The following is a 21,411-nucleotide window of genomic DNA, read 5'->3' as shown; positions in this document are numbered from 1 at the left end:
GGTTGTCTTCCCACAGCGTCACTGGCTTGAAGGACGGTTCACCGAAGTCGTCGAACAAATTCAGAAGCCAAACAGCCTCTTGGCTCGCCTCACTCAACGCCACGTATTCCGATTCCATCGAAGACAATGTGACGAAATTCTGCAGACGGCTTGTCCACGAAATGGCTCCACCTGCTAACATGAAAACGATGCCAGTCGTCGACTTTCGAGTTTTCAAGTCACCCGCCCAGTCCGCATCTGAGTATCCAATCAACTTGCCGTCAGGATCTCCGTACTTCAACTGCCACTTCTTTGTACTTTTCAGGTAGCGAACTACCCGTTTAGCCGCTATCCAATCGGCTTCCGTCGGGGCACACACGCATCTCCCCAAAATGGACACACTAGCAGCGATGTCCGGTCTCGCGCAGACTGCGATGTACAACAGTGTCCCGACTAGACTCCGATATTGCGTGTTTGTTTCGAGTGGAGGACTGTCCTCCCTGGTTTTGACGAATCCATCCTCCATCGGGGTTTTCGCACTCTTGGCGTCACCGAGGCCGAATCTCTCAGCAACTCGGTCTATGTAGCTTTCCAGCGAAATGCCGTACTTACCATCTTCCTTCTTGATTTCCATCCCCAGGAAATAGTTCACATCTCCTAGGTTGGTCATCTCGAACTCCTTACTCAGGGCCGCATAGATCTTTTCGATCTCCGTCTCGCTTTCGCAGCCGATCAAAATATCGTCGACGTAGACAAGCAAGTATACGCGCTTTCCGTTTACAACCTTCGTGTAAAGACACGGATCAGCCTGGCTTTGCTTGAAATTCAAGACTTCGAGAACGGCGTGCAGACGGTGATTCCAGCAACGAGCCGACTGTTTCAGCCCGTAAATACTCCTTTTCAACTTGCACACTTGCTTCTCCTTACCTTTAATCTCAAAACCGGTTGGTTGCCGCATGTATATCTCCTCTTCCAGTCTTCCGTATAGATACGCAGTCTTCACATCAAAATGCTTAAGTACCAAGCTCCGTTTGGTCCCGATCGCTAGAAGCGTCCGCAAAGTGGTCTGTTTTATAACAGGTGCGAAGACCTCGTCATAGTCTTGACCATACTTTTGACAAAAACCTTGGGCGACCAAACGAGCCTTATACTTAATAGCTTCTCCAGCAGCATTTCGTTTTATCTTGTAAACCCACTTGCACCCTACTGGCTTTCGCCCAGCAGGGGGGTTTACCAACTCCCACGTTTCGTTGTCTTCGTGAGATCGCAGCTCGTCAGTCATGGCTTTTCTCCACTCAGCACTCTTCCCACAGCTCAAAGCTTCCTGAAGCGTTCTCGGCTCCATCTCCTCCTCTGGGGGAAGCGTGCCTGCCACGAAAATCTCTTCTATCAGGCGACGTGGTGCTACGCCCTTCGATGACCTCAAAGACCGCCTAGCGATTTCATCCAACGGGAAACCATGGAACGATGAATCACCATTAGACGCGATCGTATACTGCGAACTGTCCAACTCTTCTGGATCCGCTTCCTCTTCACTATCACTACTTTCAACAGCTTCGGGTATAGTAACCTCTTCGATCTTCTTCCCTTCAAGCGATATAATAACCTCTTCACTCACTTTTTCAGGAAACAGAAACGGTTCTTCTTCGGGAACTTCCTGCCGGCACCCGTGGGGCACCTCTTCTTCACGCACTTCCACAAACTTCGCATCACGGCTGATCAGAATCGTATCGTTCTCGAGATTCAAGAAACGGTATGCCTTGCGACCCTCTGCGTATCCAACGAAAACCAACCTCACTGCTTTCGGATCCAGCTTTCTTCGCTTCTCCTTTGGCACATGTACGTATGCCTCCGAACCAAAAATACGCAAATGAACATACGACGGCTTCTTGCCGTGCCACAGTTCATACGGTGTCTTCTCAATGACAGACGACGGAAGACGATTCTGCAAGTAGTTTGCCGTGTTCAACGCTTCACCCCAGTACTTCTTCTCCAATCCTGCCTCCAGAAGCAAACACCGGACCATTTCGACCTCATACCGGTTCTTCCTTTCCGCTTTGCCGTTCTGCTGCGGCGAATAGGGTGCCGTTTGCTGCAGAATGATGCCTTTCTCAGCAAGAAACTTCTTGAACGACGTGCTTGAATATTCTCCTCCTCCATCCGTGCGGATCACCCGAGGAAAACGTCCGAACTGGTTCTTCATCATACTGCAATATTCGCGCACTTTCGAATCCACTTCTGACTTCATCTTCAACAGGTACACTACAGTATAACCGCTGAAATCATCCACCATAGTAACGTAGAATCGGTTGCCGCTGGGTGTGGCAACTTCCATCGGACCACCAACGTCCGAGTGCACCAGATCTCCAACCGCTGATGACTTGCTCTGGGACTGCTTCGGAAACGAAATCCGACACATCTTCCCTTTCAAGCAAACTCCACATACGCAATCTACAGTACACTTCTGCAATTTCAGGCCGAAACCCAAATCGTGTCGCACTATCTTCGTAATAGCTTCCGGATCACGATGACCCAGCCTACGATGCCACAAATGCTCACACAATTCAGGATGCTTCACAGTGGTCGCCAATGCTTGCTCTGGAAACTGCTTCAACCGATATAACCCTCCATTCCTCTCGCCTACCAGTACTGCTTCCTTGTTATGCAGGACTCGACAACCAGACTTCTCGAATACGACACTGTATCCAAGATCGCAAATCTTACCTACGGACAGTAAATTACCTGCGAGGGAAGGCACATGGTACACATCGTTGAGCGTGACGTTCATCCGGATTCCACTTCCAGTTAGCGACACAACTTTTCCGGTTCCAGAACCACCGGACCTGATGCGTGTACCATCGGCCAAACAGATCTCAACACTTTTACTACGGTCCACATTGTTCAACATGTTAACGTCACTCGTCATGTGCGACGTCGCTCCGGAATCCAAATACCACTTTCCAGCATCACACGGAGTCGCAACCACCAGACACATTTCCATCACACCACTAGAAACTTCTGCCGCTATGTTCGCTTTTCCAGCATCGTTCTTCTCCTTTTGCGACTTTTCCTTCGCAAGCTTCGGACAATCGCGCCGAAAATGTCCGGGTTGGTGACAATGATGGCAAATGACTTCTTTCTTCTTCTTTTCGAATTTGCTTTTACCACTCACTATCTTCAGAGCCTTTTCCCTGCTCTCCACACCATCACCACACACTTGTCGACGACGCCATTCTTCACGCAATTTGCTCTTCACGAACTCGACAGTCACTTCCACCTCTGGTCGGCTCTCAATCACGTTGATGAGGCTACCGTATGACATCGGAAGGCTTGAGAGAATCAACGCCATGAACACTCTGTCCTTTAGTCCTTCTCTCATTACTTCCAACTGGTTGTGCAACGTTGTCATGTCATTCAGATGCTCCAACAGATTGCCCTCTTCAGACAACCGCATCGAACACAACTTCCGCAGTACGTGCAAAGTTGAAGAAAGAGACGACTCCTCATGAATTTTCTTCAATGAGTCCCACATCTCCTTCGCCGTCGTCTTCCTGATGATGTGCACCAGTTGCGAATCTTCCACAGCCAGCCCGATCATGGCACGAGCCTTTCCATCCTTTTGGATCCATTCGGCCGTCGGTTCAGCAGGCTTGGCTACAATCACAACAGAGGTCAGCTCCTCCTTCACCAAGAAGAGCTCCATTTTGAACTTCCACACCGCGAAATTATTGTCATTCAACCTTTCGAACGATACTTTTACGTCCGCCATTTTGTTTCACACACGAACACAACGCCACTACCGAACCGAAAAAAAAATGTCCTTGAGCTCCAAACGCGATTTCACCGGAAATGTTCTTGTCCTACAGCTTCCACGATACTGCTGGGCCCATAACCTATTGGGCCGTGATATATTCAGTGGAAATAAGTATCCGAGGAACTACTGTAGTTAATAAAATACTTTATTAGTTAAAGATTAGCAACAACAATGCTCTCACTTGAATGGTGCTTTTACGAATGTAGAAAAACAAGGTAGGCGGTGCTGTCGGTGTAGGTAGAAAGTTTCATTCTTGACAGCACAGCTCTGATGGTAAGAGCATCTCGATCGTTGCTCCTACCAATATAATTTACTTCCATTCGAGGATGGTCCAGCCAAACGTGTTACTTCTCCATTGTTAAGTATTGTCATATTGAAGTTATCACAGAGGTCATATATAAAAGTAGAACGGTTGTCATCATACAGTTCCCCCTAGCCTGTACCGTGGGAATTGAAATCTCCCATGATCAACCGTGGAGCAGGAAGTACCGAACATATATCTGAAAGTTGTTTTCGATTAACAACGGCTCTAGGAGGAATATAAACAGAAGCAATACAAAGGCTCTTACCTTTAAAAATAGCCTGACATGCGATAACTTCAATACCTGGAAATTGTGGAAGATTCACTCTATAGAAGGAATGGCACTTTTTGATCCCCAAAAGTACCCCTCCTCCACGCGAATCCTCACGATCCAGTCGAATAATGTTAAAATCATAAAAAGGAAGATCAATATCTGAAGAGAGCCAAGTTTCACAAAGAGCAAATGCATCACAATCATTATTGTGAACTAAAAACTTAAAAGAGTCTAATTTAGGAATAAGACTTCGACAATTCCACTGTAGAATAGTGATCAAATCCCCGACCTCGTTTGGAAAATTATCCATCGAAGGAAATGATTGCTGCAAGGAGGGGCCATTTCAATGTCAATTGCTTTAAGAGGGTCTTCACAGTAGGAAGCATTGCCAGAACAATGCTTTTCAGAGGATCAGAAATATTCAGGTACTTGAGGATATCGTCCACAATTTTATCAAATGAGAACAACCCAGATGAAGAAGGGGCTTCTGTTCTTAAAAATGGGACATCAGGGGTTTTGGATGTCCCCGGGAGAGGTGGAAAATCCTGGGTATAGTCAGTTCTTCTGAATCCAGGAGGAGTAGAAACTTCCTTTTTTCCACCACTCCTTGATTTGAGCAAGCTGATTTGAGGTTCTTCATTCTCAACTTTCCGCGAACGGATGCGTTTTCGTTTCCGTGCTGAAAAAAGGAAAGAAGTTCCCTCCTCAGCCAAGTCAGAGTCAGTCTCGTCATCTGACAAAAGAGAAAAGGGATTTTTGTCGTTGGTCAATGGCGTGGCCGTCTTAAGCATTTCTGCAAAAGACTGCCGGGAACGTTCCTTAAGTGAGCGTTGTAATTTCTCCCCGCGTTGTTTGTACACCGGGCATGACGAGATACCATGAGGAGTTCCCTTACAGTACACGCATTTTGGTGCAGTGACTGTGCAGGCGCCATCCTCGTGCTTCTCCCCGCATTTGGAACAGCGTGCCTTGCTGCCACAGTGGGACGCCGTATGTCCCAACTGCTTACAGTTTTGGCAGTTCATGACCCGGGGAACGAACAAGCGCACAGGTAGTCGAAGTTTTCCCAGCTCGATGTAGTGAGGAAGGGCTGAACCAGAAAAGGTCACACGGAACGAGTCTGTGGGGGTAAAACTCTTTTTACCCTCGCTGACAGATACTGAGCCCAGTTTTTGGACATCCAGTATCTTCACCGGGGGAAGCAAACGGTTCTTGAAACGGCCAACCGCCTGCTTCTCCAAGATCTCGGGGGTCAGACTCGCTTCGGTGACCACACCTTCGATCTCCACATCACGAGCTGGGATGTAAACTCTATACTCGAGCGTGAAGAGCTGGGAGGCAGCAATCTCGTTAGCCTGCTTCAGGTTAGAGACGGAGACACGAAGTTTATTGTGCCTAACCTTCGTGATTTCAGTCACGGCCGAGTATCGCTTCGTCAGATCATTCGTAATTTGCATTACATTCAAAGGTTTGTTTCTGGGCTGAAAGTAGACAACCCATGGGCCAGTCGAGTCATCTGGATAGGCTCGCGATCGGGGGTTTATCTGAGCCTGTCCTTTGCCAGACTGAGACGATGAACCAGGGATGACATCATCTTTCTTCTGAGATGACGTACGTTTTCGACCCTTCTTGCCATCGCGTGGCAAAGTGGTGTCATCTTCCGACAAAACGTCCATTTCGTCTTGCGACAAAATGTCCATTTTGCCGTACTAGTGGGAGCGAAAAACGCTCTACCACTGAAACGATAATCACTCGGACACAATACACAAAAAAAAACTACAAACACAGAACACAAACTTAAAATTTAACAGATGGGCGAAAGAGAGAAACAAGAACAAAAACTTATCTGATACTCCTATACTACTACCACCGAGCGTTTAAACAGCAGCAGCGGAGCGACGCGCAGCGTGGATGATCTTCGATCAGCGTGTGCGGGCGGTCTTCGTTGGTGTGTGCTTGTATGAGGGTCGGCACTCAGCTGAACACACGATGATAGATGAGCGGTGTAAATGCGGAGGCTGACGATGTAAATGCGGAGGCATCGAATGCTGACACTCGATGACGATGATCCGTGTGCAGGTATGCGTTACCACGCACCGATGGTGCGCAAAATGGTTGGCGAATTGGCAATCGCCAAAACAATTTTCCTTCCGATGATGCCGAAAACACACTTTCTTCTCAGAAAAAAACTCACTTTTAGTTAATTGTTTAACTGGGAACTATGTCAGGAAACACTAAGCGAGAAAAACTGATAATTTAAATCAAGTGAATATCGAGAAAACTTCCAAAATAGCGGAGCGCGAACTAAGTCGACCGTACTTCTTGCTAGGACGCAGTGGAGTGACCACCATGTAACTAACGATAAAAGATTTTTCACAGATGGGTCAACCATAAATGCTTCCACTGGATTTGGTGTATTTAATCAATTTCATAGCGCCTCCTATAAACTGCAAAAACCATGCTCCGTATACGTTGCGGAACCCGCAGCCATATTTTAGGCAGTAGAGCCAATTGCCTCACTACCTTCTGACCATTATTTCATTTTTGCGGATAGCTCATTGGAGACTATTCGTTCAATGAGGCCGATGAAGCACTCTTCGTATTTCCTGCCTAAAATACGATCTAAACTGAGTGCTTTATCCAACTGCTCCTGTACTATCACCTTAGCTTGGGTCCCATCTCATTGCTCAATTCTGGGTAATGAAAAAGCGGACTCGTTGGCGACAAATCGCCTTCAACGATTTTTTCTCCATTGCTCGTCAGCAAGTCCTCATCAGTTGGCAACAACATGTTGAGAAACAAACTGCGGTGATATTATCACCATCTTCTTGTGGAGTAAACAATAACAATTTACCATTCAACTGATAGATCGGTACTGACACATCGGATGACAATTGTTAGTGTAAACATGAGAGATGCGAGCCGTAACTGTTATTCGCATATGGTATTGTATGCAATATTGAATGGAGAAGCTTTAGTGGTCAGCTAGAAGCTTTGCCTCTTGCATACAAACTTGCTAGTAGTATTTGAATGTGTGCTATCTCATATATAGGCAATAGGGAGATAGGGAGTGTGAGAATGTGAAGCAGAAATGAACTATGTAAATAAAGAACTATCGATATTGTACCATGTCTTCGTAAGATAACCTGACGTATTGAGTTTCAATAAAATCAACCTTAAAACCAAAAGTATTCTCGAAGTGTTTATTGCAATTCTTTTGAATCACAACACAACAGTGTGATGATGGTGAATTGGGAAGATGGTTACATTCAGTTCTCCCACAGGTGTCGAACAAACCATGGTTCAAAGGGTTGGACATGAGCCGTGACTTTATACGCGTTATATCAAGGCTTATGTCCAATCACTGCTCGTTAGACTCGCACTTCTATCGAATCAGGGTCTCAGGCAGCAATTTATGTGCGTGTGGCAGTGGTTATCACGATATCGAGCATGTTGTTTGGTCATGTACCTTACACCGTGTTGCCAGATCTGAGTTATCCACATCCCTCAGGGCCCGAGGAAAACAACCCGCGATACCCGTTAGAGATGTTTTGGCGAGCCTAGATCTCGACTATTTGAATTTAATTTATGTGTTTTTAAAACGGATAGAACTGAGGATTTAGTAGTTAGTGTCATCTTGTGTTCTCCCAAGTTGTTAGCTGCCCATCGGTGTACCCCGTATTTGTCTTTTTCATCAGAGTGTCGCTTAGTTCGAGATCAAGAGCACATTGCTCTCCAAACCTTAGTTAGGTTTAAGTAATTTTGTAATGTAAATAATTAATATCGGCTCCGCAAAGCTAAAGCAAATGAGCATGGAAAAATAAACGCATTATAAAAAAAAGGTTAAGAATGTTTTTTTTATTTAATTCTGAGACTTTGAAAACTTTTTGATACCTCAAACTTGATCATACTTTCAACAATCAAGGCTTAGAATTAAAAGAAAAAATTTAAACTTGTAGAAATTTTAAAGATCCTGGAACTAAGAGAAATTTACCCAAGCGGGACAGGCAAGATTCTATTACATTTTTGTAAAAATAATATACGGCATTTTTAATGTATTACCGCATAAACAGATTCTATGATGTGGTTGTCGGAATATTTTTTAAATTATTTTGTAATTTTTATGTTAGTCAAATTTTTGAATAAAATTTGATAACCCTAATGCACTGCCCTCCCCATGGCTACTTTTTGCACCTTGACGTTGGTGGGAGGGCTTAATCTCTTGTCATAATGGAGCGTTGGAGATGGTGGGTTTATAGCCGGCATCTCTATAGCTCATGACGTGGCAGTGTGCCGTCATAGACGGGCGTTATGAATTAGTGAGCCTTCCGTCTCTGATGAAACATTTGGCTTGAGAGAACCAAAGTTCTAGCCGCTAGTGACAGTATCACACCTGTATATATTTTATTCGATAACCATGTCGCAGCACGTTTATGTAAAGGCACTTACTTTGGGCTTGGGTGCGGTACTAGCGGGATAGGCCGCAAGCGAAGACATTATATCAAGAAGACTGGCCAGAATCCAAGCGACAGATACAGTAGCGCTGCGCTTGAGTGAAGGTTGAAACAACGCATAGAACCCAGCGGGCCTGGGTTCTATCCCCTTCGGTGCCGCCCGGATGTTCTGAGGCATAACATCTCTGATCACGGGAAGTATAGCAGTTGGTCCCCGGTTCATGAGTTAGTTGATGGGTCGATAGGTAGGGTCCAGGTGTAGAAGCTGCCTCCCTGGCGTCGCACAGTGGGAAAAAATCGACATAAAATGAGCAAAATTCATTATCTCAGATCAGCGCTGATTTAACCTTTGCAAATATAATCATTCTTATGGAAGAAAAAGTCACAGGTATCCAGTTGAAATAGCTTTGTCATGTGCAGAATAGAGCAAGTTGGGGTTTTTGGAGCATTTTACTCAATTTTTTAAAAAATTGTATAAATGGCTTAAAAAATTCCTCATTTTGGTTAATATACGTTCTGAAATATTGTGTTTCTTGTAGAAAAAAATCTGGAAAATCAATTAAAAATGGTTTAATAGATCACAAGTCTGTGCAGACTATGCATTTTAGTTAATTTCACCCCTATTACCTTATTTTCGATAATTTTTTAAAAGACAGTAGTTAGTGATAAGAAAACCTATCCAATGATAGTCCTTCTTGAAGGAAAACACCTTAAGGTTCCAAAAAATTTCGTTTTAGATTACATAAAAAAGTAAGCTGATGCATAGTGCCATTTTTTCCTAATTCCCCCCTTTTTATGAAGTTAATCAGTAGTGTTACGTAGTACGTGTTAGTGCCTGTCATACTATACCCTCGTGTACTGTATTACTATAAAAATGACTGAGGAATCGAATGATGATGGTTTCATCTTGAGAAAATTTCATTTTGCCCTATTTCCCCCTTTTACTGAAGAAATAAGTCATGATATGCCCCGTAACGTGGGTAGATCATCTTATCGTGGTACGTTACGGGATGTAAGATCTACCACCGATTCCTAGTCCTGACTACTTCTAACTAGGGGAACAGGATTTTTCAGTAATCCAAGGAACACATCTTAGTCCTTGTTACTTTTTATGCCTTGTTGATAGTGACAAGACTCGGCTTTGTCTACCGAGGATGATCTTGAAACAAGGAAAAAAAATGAGTTAGTTAGTCTTCATATATGTGATTCCAAATCTTCTATTCGTTGTTCCCTAGTTTGATGTGGTTAAGACTAGGGTTCTGATGCATGGTCATTATCGGTGTCATTCCTTAATTTTGTTGCTAAGGAATCCAATTTTGACTGACAAAGGAGCGCGCCTTTGGAGGGTGTTTCAACACTCCGAAGGGTATAAATAGCGGGACCTTTCAATTAGAGTCGAATCCTTGCGATAAATGCAAGAGTGGCAACTGTAAAAAAAAATCGAATACTTCATCATTTCTCAATAGTGATGGAGTAATACGACATGCCCTAAACTAAGGACACGGGATATACTACAATAGATCAATTTACTGTTCGCAGTAGTGTTAAGTCCCGAACAGAGGCTTAAATCAGCGCTGATCAGAGATAATGAATTTTGCTCCTTTTATTTCGATTTTTTCCCACTGTGCGTCGGTAGCATTGGTGCTCAGCACGGAAAACAAGATCGACGAAAAACAAATCAAGGAAAAAAACAAACCTTTGTTCGAAGTATTTACCTTTGAGCGGCATATGACTCGGCATATGCTCCTGAAATCTCATACTGGTAGAGGCTTATGCCCTTTTTACATTATGCTGGTGAGCTTTTTTGCTAGCAGCTGGCTCATTAGCGCTAGTGCAGTAGAATAAGTGCAAACACCCCATTAGTAATGCGCAATTCGATAGAGCTTACCAAACGTGTTCTGGGCTTATGTTCACCCAACCGGGGATGTAAGATTCGCTTACAATTATGTGGGATTCATCATCAGAGGATGTTAGTGGATACCGCATGAACCGAGGATGCGATATACCTAGCTGCGGTCCAATGCAAGAAAATTGGAGACCAAAAATGTGGAGTGTATTAGTGAGTGAAATTAATTATGTCGAAAAAAAATAAAATAGGAAGAATGATACGAATCACGAACTTTGCGATTATCAGACCTGTGCTTTCTCCACTGCTCTCTTCATGCTTCTGAATATGGATAGCCTAAAAGCAAACATGAAGCGCTCATTTCCTCTCATACTCGACTTCGTCTGCTTTTTCTGCTGGAGAGATTCGAGATTCAAGGCAAGTGTGTGCGTAGTTCTACAATCTTATACATAAAAAGCTTACTGGTATAGTCGAAAGCGTAGATAGAACACGAAATAAAAAAGACAAAAAACCATTACATCGCCTGCAAGGTCAACTTCTAACATTCGCTGCGATGTTCATGAACAGAGGATGATAGGAAGTGGAACTAACATTCATTGTAATAAATTTTTGGTTTGCGTGTAGTTTTTGTAATCTAGTCCAAATCTTCAGGATCAATTTAGATCAAAATTAGAATTGGAAATTTAATTTAGAAAGGATCAAAATCAATTTAGGACGCGAAATCTTAAATATCTATAGGTAGTAGTAGAATGTTTAGGGAGAAAATCAAAATTAATCAACTTGCCAACATAGGCTATCACATTTATTTTGGTGGCACTCTGCTAATTAGCTGTTTTATATTATACTGTTTCGCGCGGAGTTTGGAACTTGCTCGGTTTACGGAACTCACTTAGTTTAGATATTTTATACTTCAACAGATTTACTGATTCAATCGGAGTACTACGCGGACGTGTCATTTGGCTCGTTAATACGTTTATTCTATTTTGTCAAGTGCATTTTTAACTTTTCGCGACTGTCGGATTTAACGTGGTCTACGGGATTCACAATTCAATACTAATTCAATCGGATTACTACGCGGATATATCTTTTGCCTCGATGTCAATACGTACTCACGTCACAGCATTTTTTTTCCAAAACTAGCTTGAAACAATAAACTGGAACCAGTGTTCAAACTGCCAACACAGGCTAGTCCTTCTATAGTTTTGTCGAAAGATAGAAGCAAAATTTACTCACATGGGTCAGGTTTTGAAAAATAAGCTGTCACGCAGCTCCAGCTTGATACCATAAAAAAGTATCCAAGTTACCACAAAATAACTTAAATGTGGGTTCAGAATAAGACAATGTCACTCGTATATGCTATGGTTAGTTGGGTATTCAGATGAAATTATTACTTTAAAAAACTTATCCTGGTTGCGTCTCTTTTTCGTTTGCATGTACACTTTTTGATATTACTAACCATATCAAATCTATGATGCACCGAGCGTTCATTCCGGGTGGTGAGCGAGCCTGAAGCTGGTCTGAAAAATATAATAATCGCCAATAATTATGGCGTCTCATGTCAGAAATTAGAAGAAAAAACTAATATTGAAATTCTTAGCTAAAGTAAACTATATTTTTTTTAATATCAGAAAGAAGAATTCATCTCACATAGGAGCGAGAAAATAATGAGCAGCTTTTATAGGATGGAAAATTAATGTGATGGCATATTTTATTCGTGATGCCAAAAATCACAAAACCTGTACTGCCTGTAATCCCATATCAGTCCCATATGTAAAAAGTAGTCATTGAGAAAATGGCAGTTGAAGTTACGAAGTGTAATGCCCATGAAAATATTTGAAAAATCATAGTAATTTAATTGATATTTTTTCAAGTTAAAATCAGTTGCAATCAGTGGCGTTTCCTTAACCTGTACACCAACTCTCAAAACATAAACAATTATCAAAATATTACTTGCAATGGATAGATATCGAGTAAACAAGAAGATTAAGTGTATTTTTCAACCGATTCGAGTATGAATATGGCATTAAATTAGGTTTTGAAAGTTGGTGCACAGGTAAAAAGTGAGGTTACGGGACGCCACTGGTTGCAATGAAGCCAGCATGATTTGTTATATCAGCGAAAAATATATTTTTTACAAAAGAGAACTGTAAATTAACTTCTAGACGATTGAATTTCAGGATGGGACTGGCTTGACGTTTTTTTTCACATTTTTCATGATCAAAGTCCGTAGTTTTATCGCATAATATGAAAGTAGTTGCCAATTGATAGTGGATAGCGTTGTTATCTCAAAATTGACGAAAATTCATGTGGGACTGATAGGCAGTGTAAAACTTGAAAGAACTTCTCATGTTTGAAAAAAAGAAATAATACTAAAAATCATTGCATTTCAATTGTGTGCCAAACTTGAATCCTTCAAATTTGTATTAAATTTCTTCTCTTCCGGAAAATACAAAAATCGTCTCTCAAATTCAGGTTTTCCAATTCCGAATACTCTGAAAAAATATCTAAGTATTGAACATTTTAAAACCTATACAGTCTTTAACAGTGTCTAAGTGACTAAGTGGGAATGACGCTGAAGAAGACTGCACATTGTAGTCGAAGTACGTATCTGTCATGGATACAAAATGCTAAGTGGAATTAAATAACATTTTTTCTGCTATTATGAGTATTCCACTAACAATCCAATTTCATAACTGTGTAAGGAAGCTCGTCAAAATTTATTTAAGTTTGGGTGAGCCAAACCAAATCATTCGGGATGACCATTCGGCCTAGTGACTATTCGACCTAATGGCCATTCGGTCTAATAACTTTCAGTCTAATGGTCAGACACGGGATAAATTCTATGGTCAAGATCACTACCTAAGGACAATATTCTCAAAATGAAATAATTTATCTATCATTTTAAGGTATAAACAAATGCGACATTTCAGCTGGTTCCTAATCGATATCAATCACATTCGAAAATAACGAAAATAATGCATGTGTGTTGACTTGTTTGCATAGATATTTTGCTTTTTTCAAAGAAGAAAATTGTTCTCGAAGAAAAGCCAAAAGAGAAAGAATGGAACATTTTGTAATTCTTCAGTTAATTATGAACTATGGACGAGTGCACGGATGGATTTGTGTTCACTCACTCGAAAAAAAGTGGCACAAGTTGCGGAAAATGTTTACTAATCATGAACACTAAATGTTCATGAATAACGATCATTAACACTAATTATTAGTAAACATTGCCCGCAGCTTGTGCCACTTTTTCTCGCGTGAGTGAACTCAAATCCATCCGTGCACTCGTCTATTTCTATCGTCCATTATGCTTTATCATTATACCAACCAATATATGCATTATGCTTTGCGTTCATGTCCAACAATGAAAAAGCAATCAAAATTCTGAATAGGCTCTAACGTTGAGAGAAATAGTGCTCATCTAGTTGATGTGTCCCGTCTAAACCAAACTCCTTGAATTATCCCTGAAAGATCTTAGATATTTGAAGCCAATGACGTATCATGGTTGATTGAGGATTTTGAACTTTTTATTAAAATTGATCTGTATTTAAAAAATTCGTCACCTTCAACGTGTGCTCCCAATAGGAATGGACGTAGATGCGAAGAATCAATAACGTTCATCGGGGATTTCAACATCCAGACGGGTAGAAACGATCCACTATCCTGAGCATACGCAGTGGTACATTGGGCCAACGTGCCCTGCCAGATTCCAATCCAATGCTTGCTAGCAGATTTTATTTCTGCCCTTTTGTAATGAGCGGCCGACCCATTATGTTATCATCCACCAAGCAGAAGCTACAAGAATTACGGACAACAAAATTTGCGTCGTTCGCTTGGAATTTGCACATTAAGGCAATTACCACGGCGAGCTAGGTGGGTGGACCAAGTGTAAATCAATCAGTTGGCGAAGATTTGTTGACGAGTATTGATCAATTGTTTATAACACCATAAACAGCAAAGAACGGATATTTCTCCCATTAACTGTGCTTCCTTATAACTGCATTTCATTTTTAGATTTATTGCCCTGGTAACGATTTATGCCATACTTATTAATGCATGTCAATTATTTATACGTTTTAGGACTGAACAAACTAACAATCCCGTGCCAATAATTAATGGAGCAAAACCCAATCGAGAATCTACGGATTCTGCTGGTAATCGTATATCCCAAAGCCCTGCAAAAGCTGGAACTCCTGGCTCTGCTATAGTGATTATAAAGGATCATAACTCGAGCGCAATACATCGACGATCATCTGATTCTGATTTGAGTATCACTCCTAAAGGTATGCTAAAAGTAAGCATTATTTACTTATAGGGTAGTCTATATCCCAAGTAACAATTTTGGTTATAGAACATACCAAGTTGTTTGTCTTATGTTGGAAAAGTTTAGGGGCTGTTCATAAACTATGTCTAGTTTTTGAGAGGTTTTAGACTCCCTCCTCCTGTGTAGACAATCGTTACAACCGTTGACACTCGCCACCACCTCCTTTCTAAAGTGTCTGCGTAGCTTATGAACGGCTCCTACAATATAACTTGAAAACACATTTTCGTTCTTAGGCAAGGAGAGTCACGTGTTATGTACCAATCAACTCTGTATTCGATGAACTGAGGAACCCTAGGGGATGAGTACTGCAGACAGATAGATTTCAATAGGACTTTAGTGGGAATGTCATTGATGAAACTGCACATTGTAGTTGAAATACGTATGTTTTCATGGTTACAAAATACTAAGGAGATTAAAATGGAAAATTATCACATTTTTTGCTCTTGGGAGTATTCCACTAATATCCCAGTTCAAAACTGTTATATAACTATAAACTATAATATGATATAAATTGAGATTGAAATAAAATTAGTCACTTTTCTTTATTGTCTAATCTTTATTATTGACATAATTACAGAGCAGACATTTAAACTATAAAGAAAAATGACCAAAAATCTACATAAATTAACATCATCGAAATTATTTGGCAAATTTCGATATGGAATATTATTTCGCGTAACCGCGAGAACCACTGATCAGGAATATATTAATATACATCCATTTTTGTAAACACATAAAATAATTCCCTCACAAATTGCATTGAGTATCTAAAAAAGCATTTTCATTGATCATCATTCGTTCAATTTTCATTCACCACATCGCTAATGAAACTTCATTATCCAAACAAACAGTTTCAATTCCTATTCGAATGAGTGTGTTCTTCATTTCTTTCGTAAGGCTTTGTGTGGAGAGGGACGTCGGTAAAGACGGAAACAGTAGGAAAGATGGACACTTAAGTTGAAAGTGACCTAGTGAGTAAGTGAAAATATCAAAAATGGTAATCTCTGAGACATAATTTCAGATTAGAAAAAAGCTCTCGTCGTTTTGTACGAATTAATAAAAGGAAATCATCGACAAGAGCTTTTTGCAATCTGAGGTGATGTCTCAGAGACATCTTTTAGAATAAATTTGAAGTATTAAATTAATTCTAAAATAATGTTTTGATTTGAAGCATTTAGGTGAAAGTGATCTAGCCCTTAATATTAACTAAATCAAATGGATTGTTTATGTTACATCTTTCCTGCTACGTCCGTCTTTACTGACTTTCCCCCATACGTACTCATACTTTCACTCTCAGGATCACAAAAAAGTAAGCCTGAATACGAATCTAGATGAACATTTCAATATGCCCTATCTGCAATGATCAATTCGCTTAATCGATTTTCTTTAACTGCCCAAGTATTCAATAAGCGCGTTATTGAAATTGGAACTTAACAAATCACACAGAATTCATATGGTGTTGTTATGAGCAATTCAGATGACTTTTGTTATTACAATAATAAAAATATATGTGCGTAAATAAAAACTTTTATCGCTTTTTTCTATTTTTTGTGACTGCTGTTAGCATGAATGAACGTACGGATAGAAGAGCTACTAAAAATTATAAGTTACCCTACTAAATTTGCTATGGTTTTTTTGCTTAACGACGTTTTCAGAGTATCATCCAAACCATTTGTGGAATAGTTCCATCATTTGGGTTATCGTTCGGGTATGGTATTTTTAATTAGGGTAGTGTTTGCTTTGAATGATTAATCCAGTAGAAACGCTTTTTTTGTTGCATATGAGCATTTCTAGTTCAAAACGGCTTGATCACCTGATCACACCTTCCTTAGGAAGGGAAGTAAAGCCGATAGTGCCCGGTTTATGAGTTGATTGGTCAATAGGTAGGGTCTAGGTCCAGGTGTGGCACCTTGGCGTCAGTAGCATTGGTACTCAGTACGGAAAACAAATCACGGAAAAAAGCCAGTAAGCAAAATAATTGTACATTTGCAGCGTTAAATCTCATAAAGGTATCTTATTATCATAAACTGACCGTTGAAATGTGAAAAAAATAAAGAGATGAAAAATGCTTTTGGAACATGTGAAATTGTGAATTTAAGATACCAGGTGGGGCATAATGAACAAGCCACGTTGTACAAATTGATTGTTTCGTGTATACTTTTGAAAGGTTAAAACTTTGTCCAACAGTTTACGAGGTATCAGGGGATTGAGAGGTAGAATACATTCCGGAAACCCTTGAGCCAGATTTTGCCAGCCAGTTGACTCTCGACGTTGAACGGGTGCTGTATTTTATTCCGAACCACCATCTGAAAAGCCAAGCTGCGGATGTCTCGAACAGTTATTCCGTAACAGAACACTTCCAGCTTTAGGATATGCGACACCAGTTCGTTCTCCTCAGCGTTCGAAAAAACAGTAGCAAATGATCCGATATGTTTTTTTTCTTAATTCACCGAAATAACGTAGCGTGCTATAAGAGTTGCACGTGGAACACAATACTCACGAGCCGTTTGATTCACGGATTCCCCACGGTTTACTGCTTCCACTGCAAGTTTCATGTTGTCCTTTGACCAATTTTGCAGAACTGAACTCTTCTTGTAATAGCGGACCATATTACCGACCAAACCACTGCTAAACTGCCGCATTTCGCATGTCGGTCTCATAGTCGTTTTTGTCAAAACTGAGTTTTTCAATGCAAGTGGTAACTAATTACCCATATTTTCATAATAATGGATGAACTCATCAACTTTGTTCTGAAAAAGTTTGGAAAGACAGTCACATTGGTTGTCCCATCACATAAGAAACAATGGTACGAAGCAAACTTAAAACGCGATTTTCTCGGCTTGCTGATTTTCGCTATGGGACGGACATGCGAAGAGCGGCAGTAAATAAGTGAAGTTACCGAGAAGGTTACTTTTTTCTCTACTCACTCTACCCATCCAACGATTGCTCACTATGTCCCGCCTTTTGTAAATAATGGTAGTTTTATATCAAATTAAATACATATTATGTGTAATATGATGCAAACAGTCTGCATATGCTTTGAAATCATGTTTAAGCTAAATAAATACCTACGACGCGGTATTCTGAGTTCTTCTTAAAACCTTATTTAGGATCAACTGATTTTTATATTGCGCAGTCAAGATATGCCCAACTTACACATTTTACGACATTTTTCAAAATTCAAATGCGTTTTGTACAATAATTCTCTAGAAATTAATTGCAGTGAAGGTATTGGGGCTTATTACGGATGTCACTTCAGGGTGAAAACTTGTCACTTGTCGTCACGGTGAAGTGAATCCCATTTGATTTGTACGGCAATCACGGCTCTTATTCCGAATATCACTTCCTTATCACCGTGTAGTGACACCCGTAATAAAGTCCATTGAATTAATTTATTTTATTTTCTATTTTGAAAAAAATAGAAATTTATGGATAAAATACTGTTAAAATTTCCTTGTCGAATTAATAGTTGACCTAGAATCGCATATCAGTCCCGTATGACTTTTCGACGATTTTGAGATACGTGCACTAATAAGCCTAATTTTTATTATTCTTGATCTAAATAGTATACAATCGAGTTGTTTGTTCTGAAATAACAGGGAAAAACGATGAGGTCTGTTTGTACCATCTTAAAAGTAATCGCATATCAGTCCCATTATGTATGACAAATGTAAGAATCGTGAATGGAAGACAGACTTGCTTCAATATCTGTTAATGTATGATACAACCCCGCATAGTGTCACAGGTAAAGCTCCCTCCGTGTTACTGCAAAGCAGGTTAATCCGTTCCAAGATTCCGTCAATAAGCGACATAGAAACAGCACCGGCAGTGAGTTCCGGTGTTCAAGAGAGAGACATTATTCTGAAATACAGAGGAAAAGAAAGAGAAGATTTAAAGCGTCACGCACAGCTATCAAATATTTAAAAAGGAGACCGTGTCCTGTTGCAAAATCTCGTCTCAACCGGAAAACTTACTCCAACTTTTGGAAGAAAGGAATATAACGTCATAGAAAAGAATGGAAACCGAGTGAAGATTCAAGATCCTGCGTCGAGCAGTGTTCTAGAAAGGAACACCGCTCAAGAAAATCTCCAGTTCTTGTACTATTTCTAAAACACCATCGAACTCTGAAGACAATGTCATAAATCCTAATAAACATGCGGAACCATTGCAGCCAGCTCGTCCTTATTGCGCAACCAAAGGCATTTAGCAAGTATTTTTAGTATGGATTCTTATTTCCGTGCTGTTTAATACATACTATTGAATGAAAGCAAAGTTTTTTTGCTTTATTATAGAGACTTTCAGCCTTTAGCTGGTTCGTCTCTTGGGAAAACAAAGTAAAAAATAATAATGGCATATTAAAGCGATGAAAAAAAAAATTAGCCGTCCTGTTTTCCATGGGCTCAGGTAACTTCCTTCCTCTACCAATGGCAAAATAGTTTTCAGCAATGCAGCTTTTCTGTCCAGGTCAATTCCTCTGGGTTGACTTCTCTTTATCAAATGTTCCTCAAGGTCGAAGTGCTCCACTGAAACCACTTTTTCCTGCTTGGCTGTTAATATCTTACAGCTTTCCAAATCGTCACCGTTCACAAAGCTGCTATAATATAGATTAAATCAGCCTTTCTTGACGACAACTCTTCTTATGTTCTCGATATATGGTCGAGGGCTCAGCTGGTTTAGCACGTACTGGGAAAACGTTAGGGAAGAAATGCTGTGGAAGCATGTCCAAAACCTCAACTTTTTTTTCGCGCCTTCAACCACAGCTGTAAAGTCTGGGTATGTCACCGGTGGGTTTCGTCTCATTGCACCTTCAACTGCGGCGTGGAAGCTGCTGCCATGAAGGTGTGTCCTGATACAATTTTTTTAGAACCATCTCAACATTTTTGGAATTTATATGAAGGATGAGGTGAAGGAAAATATTCCAATTTTTGTTTTGGGGCGCACAGTTTTCCAGCCTCAAAACAAGCATTTCCACACTAAATCTGGTGATAATCGTATGAAAACACCCAGCTAGATCGTTAGATGATCGGCCGCTCACAGCTTCATTCCACACACATGCCAGAACAGGAATTGTCTGCGTGTACTTCCCGACAGGGGCGAATGTTTCATTAAACGCTATTAGCGTTTGTGAGAGCACAACTGTCTTCAATCCATCAAGGCAGCTGAATGACCTATTGAAAGGGGAAACAATGGTTAGCGTAAATTCACAATCACAACCATCTATAATTATTCATTAGAAATACCTTTTGCAAATCAACCGCCACTACAACATGCCCAGATTTGACGACATCACCATCCTCACGGTACTCCTCACGGGATGCTTTGGCTAGCTGAAGATGTTCACTGTCTTACTTACATGTGGCACTATAGGCGTTTGATGGTGGAGCCTTGGTCGTATGTCCGGAAGTTTTCTGATGTTGAAGTGCCGAAACACATGTTTCGCATTGCTCGATACCCCGTGGGGGTATCTAAAACATCTAAAAAATGTCTACTTGACATGTGGACAGCCCCTTAAGGTATTGAATATCTTAATATCTTATCAATGAAATAGTATCTTTAGTTCCGTACATTTTGCCAAATGGTTTCTAGAGTGAGAAAGGCCCCAAAAAAAGTATCGTGATGAATATCAATGATCGTGATTTATATTTCAAAAATATTCACGACCCCTAGCTTTCATCATCCCAAATTGTTCTACTAGATTAAATTTCAAAAAAAAAATCAGCTAAATTTGTTACTTAATTATTGTATCCATTCTCAGGTAGCTCTCTGACGTCTAATGATCGTTACTTTGGAGTTGGATCAAGAGTTCAACCAAACAGTATTTTGATAAAAACGCTTAACCATGATGCGCTAGAATTACTTGAATATCCCTTCCTTACTGTCACCAGAGTGCCACCAGGATTTGTATTGCATTTAGGTAACCTTTATATATAATGAACTACGAGATCTAATCTAGGCCTATTACTAATCTAGAAAGTTGCAGCCACTTGTCTCAAATTGTATATGCTAAGATTAAGCTATCCATTCAATTCCGAATGGGTAGAAAATCCATACAGCAGAAACTCTAATGCTAGAAATATAATCATAGGCCAAGGTTAGATCTTATAACATATAATACATATTTTAATAATTATTATTTATAACAGGTGCTACAGTTTCTGCTCGATCAGTGAAGTTATTAGCTCGAGTTCCTAATCCAGACGATCCGGAAACACGTGATATGTGGTGGAATGAGCTTCGTATGGAAATTCGCTCGCATGCTCGTGCTATTGGTTGCAATATGGTTTTAGGGTATACGGAAACAACCACAATTTCGTAAGTATTGGACAAACTTTAATAAACTATTTTATTGTAGATGACTATAATTTAATTTTACACAATTCTAGAATTGTTTTACATTTCACTGTACAACATGACTT

At 40.5% G+C, this 21,411-nt stretch overlaps 1 protein-coding gene across 1 annotated transcript in view; it reads left to right on the top strand.

Annotated features, from left to right (window-relative positions):
• LOC135714693 (C2 domain-containing protein 5) overlaps positions 1-21,411 on the top strand; it is a 60,118-nt gene that overhangs the window by 12,171 nt on the left and 26,536 nt on the right. The window contains exons 7-9 of the mRNA XM_065238079.1: positions 14,752-14,954; positions 20,751-20,909; positions 21,139-21,307. Coding sequence (XP_065094151.1) covers positions 14,752-14,954; positions 20,751-20,909; positions 21,139-21,307 — 531 coding nt within the window. The remainder of the gene's footprint in view (positions 1-14,751; positions 14,955-20,750; positions 20,910-21,138; positions 21,308-21,411) is intronic.

The sequence above is a fragment of the Ochlerotatus camptorhynchus genome, unplaced genomic scaffold (assembly GCF_037179485.1).
Source record: "Ochlerotatus camptorhynchus isolate MF236.1 unplaced genomic scaffold, CSIRO-AGI_Acam_v1.1 ptg000696l, whole genome shotgun sequence".
NCBI lineage: Eukaryota > Metazoa > Arthropoda > Insecta > Diptera > Culicidae > Ochlerotatus > Ochlerotatus camptorhynchus.
The sequence above is the reverse complement of the archived record's forward strand: the minus strand, read 5'-3'. Positions and strand labels throughout refer to the sequence as shown.